This window comes from Monoraphidium neglectum, assembly GCF_000611645.1.
Source record: "Monoraphidium neglectum strain SAG 48.87 unplaced genomic scaffold scaffold04737, whole genome shotgun sequence".
NCBI lineage: Eukaryota > Viridiplantae > Chlorophyta > Chlorophyceae > Sphaeropleales > Selenastraceae > Monoraphidium > Monoraphidium neglectum.
This window is the reverse complement of record NW_014008892.1, coordinates 1-4,034: the sequence shown is the minus strand read 5'-3', so window position 1 is coordinate 4,034 and position 4,034 is coordinate 1. Positions and strand designations below refer to the sequence as shown.

The following is a 4,034-nucleotide window of genomic DNA, read 5'->3' as shown; positions in this document are numbered from 1 at the left end:
CCGGATGCTTTGAGTCGGTGTCAGGTTGGGACGCCGTTTGGTTGGAATGGTCACGCACGCGATCGCGACGGTAAAGGCTGACGCCGGTTGTGGTCGCGGTCTGGAGGTGCGCCCAAATGCGTGCGTGAAGAGGGGAAGGGCGAAAGGAGCCCCGTGGCAGCGGTGTGGAACCCGGACGCCTGCGCCTGTGCGGCCCGCCCGCTTTCGGGGCGCCGCCGCTTGCTTCCACAAACTTGGAAACTAGTGATCACTTGTGATTGGATACGTATCAATGTGCACAGTAGACTGGTCCATAAACAGGTGGGCGCGCATATCTCCACATGGATGATACTACCGCACCTGGTCATCCCCAGGAGGTGCCTGCTGTACCGCGTCTCGCTCCTGTGAACCTCCCACGCCCTAAAGTCAAACACCTGCAGACAGACCAGGGGTTGGCGGCAGTGCATCGGGCGCACTTGCCAGAGGCGCGCGCTTCTCCGGCGAGCGCTGGCTGCATGCGGAAGCGCATCCAGAAGACAAAGGGTGGGTCCAAGGCGAGCGCGGCGTCGGCGTGGGGCCGCACCGTGCGCCGGTACTTGCGGCTCTGCTCCTTCTCTGTGTCGCTGACGGTGCAGTGGCTCTTGGGTCCGTGGGGCCATCCGGCGTCGAGGCCGTCTGGGCACGCCACTGGCCGCACGACGCGCGCCCTCGGCCGAGCGCGCGCTCTGCGCAGCGGTGCATGCGGCCGCGCGGCGCACGGGGGTGCGGCGCGGCCGCGGATTGTGGCACAGCGCATGTCGTGATGTAGATAGCGTGGATGTTTAGGGGTGCTGGCTTTCGTGAAAGTGACGCCTGCACCCGGAGACGTGACAATAATGAGAGACTGGGAAATGCCGTCGAACACTCTCGCGTTCGACGCAAAATATGTATTTATCGCGATAACGGTACTGACGGCGCTGGTCGTATGATATTGCACAGCGAAGCGAAGTCGAGAAGCTGCAGTAGCTGCCGGGCAGGCGATGCAAAACCGCTCACTCTGGCCTGGAAAGCCATGGGTCAGCCTGCGAGAGATGCCCAGCCGACCCAGATTTAAGTCTGAGAAGGATCTTAGAGGACATCCAAGACACGTTTTTTCTATCATGTGGCAATACATCCGGTTCAGCCCTGGTGTGTGCGGGTCCCCTGGTGGGCTGAAGGCACCATAGGGCCCGAGGCAGTCTGCAGGGGTGGGTGGTGGGGCAGTGCACACAAACGCCGGGCCTGCAGTCTGGTATTGTAATATAATGCACGCTCTGCATTGGCCGCGAGGCTCCAAGGCGCGCCATGATAGCCGCGCCCTGCATTGAGGCCGCGGTGCAGGCGCACAGCGACAGCACTGCTCCCCACCCCGCCCGGCATGCCCCGTCCCATCGACCGCTCAGGCTTGGAGAGGGCCGATTGGCAGCTGGTGTTTACAGGGTTGATCAAAGAGCGGCGCGGATGGCGTGACTAAATAAACGAGAGCACAAAGGAAAAGGGTCAGGGCATGCGGCCAGGCGCCTGGGCGGGCGCGCCGTGTTGTCTGGCGCCATGTTCGCGCAGTTGCACAGGTGACGTCATCTTTGCATCATCCGATGAGTCAGCAACACCCAACGAAATCCCCGCTCCAAATTGACGGCGCCGGGCGCGGCGCAGCTGGGCCCACCCTTCCCTTCCCGTGCTGCCCATTGGCAGGACCCCTGGCCCGCCCGACACGCGCGGCTTCACTCCCCGGCGTGGAGGGCCGCCGGCGCCAGGAGCGCTGCAGATGAAAGGCGCGGCGCCGCGGGGCGGGGCGGTGGTGGGAGAGGGGGCGGGCAGGAGGCACGCATATCCCAATGAATTGTGATCGGCCGGGGCGAGGCAAAGCCACGCCCAAGACGAGCCTCGACGTTGTTGGCAATGAAAGCAAGGGCCCTGGGGCTTGCAGCTGCCGTCGTTCGTCAAGTGTTGGTGTGGGGCCGCCCATAACACGCCCATTCCACGCCCAGATCACGCCCAGATCACGCGGACCAGATCACAAGCGAGGCCCGGGAGCCGCCGCACGCAATGCGTTCACAGGATCGACAGTGCGGTGACAACGGGGGAGGGGCGCCCCGGAGGCGCTGGGGGCTTTCGTGCAAAGGGGGGGGGAGAAGAAGGGAGGGTCGCGCGGGGCCTGGACACAAAACAAAGGGGGTGGGCTGGCAGGCGAGGGGCCGGCGCTGCGCACGCCCCGGCGAATCGCACGCGGCTGGGGCTGTCAAGCGCATCGCCGCTGACAGGGGGCGGCGCTCGCGGCCGCCGTTGCCCGCGCTGTTTGAAATGATGGGCAGCCCGTCGCCAGGGGCGGCTCCCATGGCGCGCGCCTTGTGAGGGGCGGCTGCACGCCGCGCGCGTGCGTGCGCGTGTCTGTGTGTGTGTATATGAGCGTGTGTGCGCCTGTGTGTGGTTTTGTCGGGGGCCTGTGTGTGTTTGGCGCGGTGGTGCATGCGCCGAGAGTGTACACTGAAAAGGGTTGAGGGACGGAGCCGTGTGGGGTTGATGCCAGGGCCTGCTATGCGGGACAGCCCCGCGCGCGCCGTCCGCGCGGCGCCGATTCGACGCGGCCGCGCGGCGCGGATGGCCGCTGCTTGAGCAGGGGGGGCGGGCCGGCCGGCCCAAGTGTAAGTGGTGGGGGCCCGGGGCCGGGGCGGCCTGGAGGCGGCGCCAGCGGCTTCTGGCGGGGCGGGCGGGCGCCCGCCCTCGCGGCTGATGTGTTGTTGGACGTGTATCGGGCGACAGAGGAGTCACTGGGGGGCCGTAAGGGTGCCTGGGTGGGGGTGTGCGCCTGACATGAGACTCGCTGAGCGCGGGGGGGCCGGCGCTTTTGGGGGGTTGCAGCGCGGCACGAGGGCGGCGCTATGTCGCTCGCACCCGAGGGCGCGGGGCCATGCCGGCCCTATTGGTACGCGACCTATCTGGGGCGCGACAGCAGCATGACACACTACTCTGCGCGGCGCGCGCCCCCCCGGGCGAAGCGGGGGTCGCGGCGGCGGCCCCCGCGCCCGCGCGGTTGGGCGGGGCGGGAGGCACGCGTCGGCACGCGCGTCGCTCCTAGGGCGCCGCGCGCAAGAGGCAGCGGGCGCACAGACCTGTGGCAAATGATAAACACGAAGAAAGAAAGAAGGCGCGCCCTTGCGGTCGCGCGCGCGTCCCTACAGTCCGCCAGCGCATGGGAGGGTTGCGGCCGCCGCCGCCGGCTGGCGAGCGCTCTACAAAACAAAGGGTGGCCCCAGGGGGCCGGGGCCGCCTCAATCAAGGCGCGGCGAACGCTGTGCGGGGCGGACCGGCCGGCGGGGCCGCAGCGCAAGCAGGGCGGGTGGCGGCGTCGGCCTGGGCTACTGTGTGGCCGGGGGAGCCGCCGGCAGATGTCGGTACAAAAAGAAATGGGGCCTGACGTGCGTGTGCGCCAATAAGTGGGGACGAAGAGGGGCGGACGTGGGCGGAACGGCGAAGGGCGCCGAGCAGGGGGCCGCCAAAGGCGACTGTGGGGGCGCCGCTTTTTCAGCGCCCGTGCTGAGCTATCGTAATCGGCCCGACCACCATCCCCCGCGCACAGAGCGACGGGAGGCGGGGGGCCGCGCCGCCGCACGTGCCTTGGGCCTGCGGTGGCCCCATACACAGGGGGTCAGGGCGGGAGAAGGGGGCGCGATCGCTCACAGACAACTCAAACGTGGCTCCTGAACCTAATGCGCCGCCGCTGCCACAGCCTCGCCGGCCCGCGGCCCTCAGGCGTGGCGCGCGCCGGCGGCGGCGGCGGCGCCCGCGGCCGCCTTTTCGGCTGCCGCGCGGTCGGCGGCCTTGCGGGCGCGCGCCTCGGCGGCGTCCTTCTCTATGGCTTCCAGCTGCTTGTACATGGCAGCCTTGTCAAAGCCGTCCCACGCCGGGTGGCGGTCGTGGACGGCCCTGCGGGCGAGGAGGCGGGCGCGTGCGCAGGGGGTGCGTCGCATGTTCACGCAGATTGCGTTGGAACGCGCGTTTCGGGCCAAGGTGGGGGACCGCGCCCACCCCTTGCG

General features: G+C 68.5%; 1 protein-coding gene across 1 annotated transcript; it reads right to left on the bottom strand.

Annotated features, from left to right (window-relative positions):
* Positions 1 to 3,746: 3,746 nt before the first annotated feature.
* Positions 3,747 to 3,968, bottom strand: MNEG_14752 (hypothetical protein; the record flags this gene model as incomplete). The annotated part of the gene is made up of 1 exon (XM_014036777.1): positions 3,747 to 3,968. The coding sequence occupies one exon, from the start codon at positions 3,966 to 3,968 to the stop codon at positions 3,747 to 3,749; it is 222 nt and encodes a 73-aa protein (XP_013892231.1).
* Positions 3,969 to 4,034: the final 66 nt, after the last annotated feature.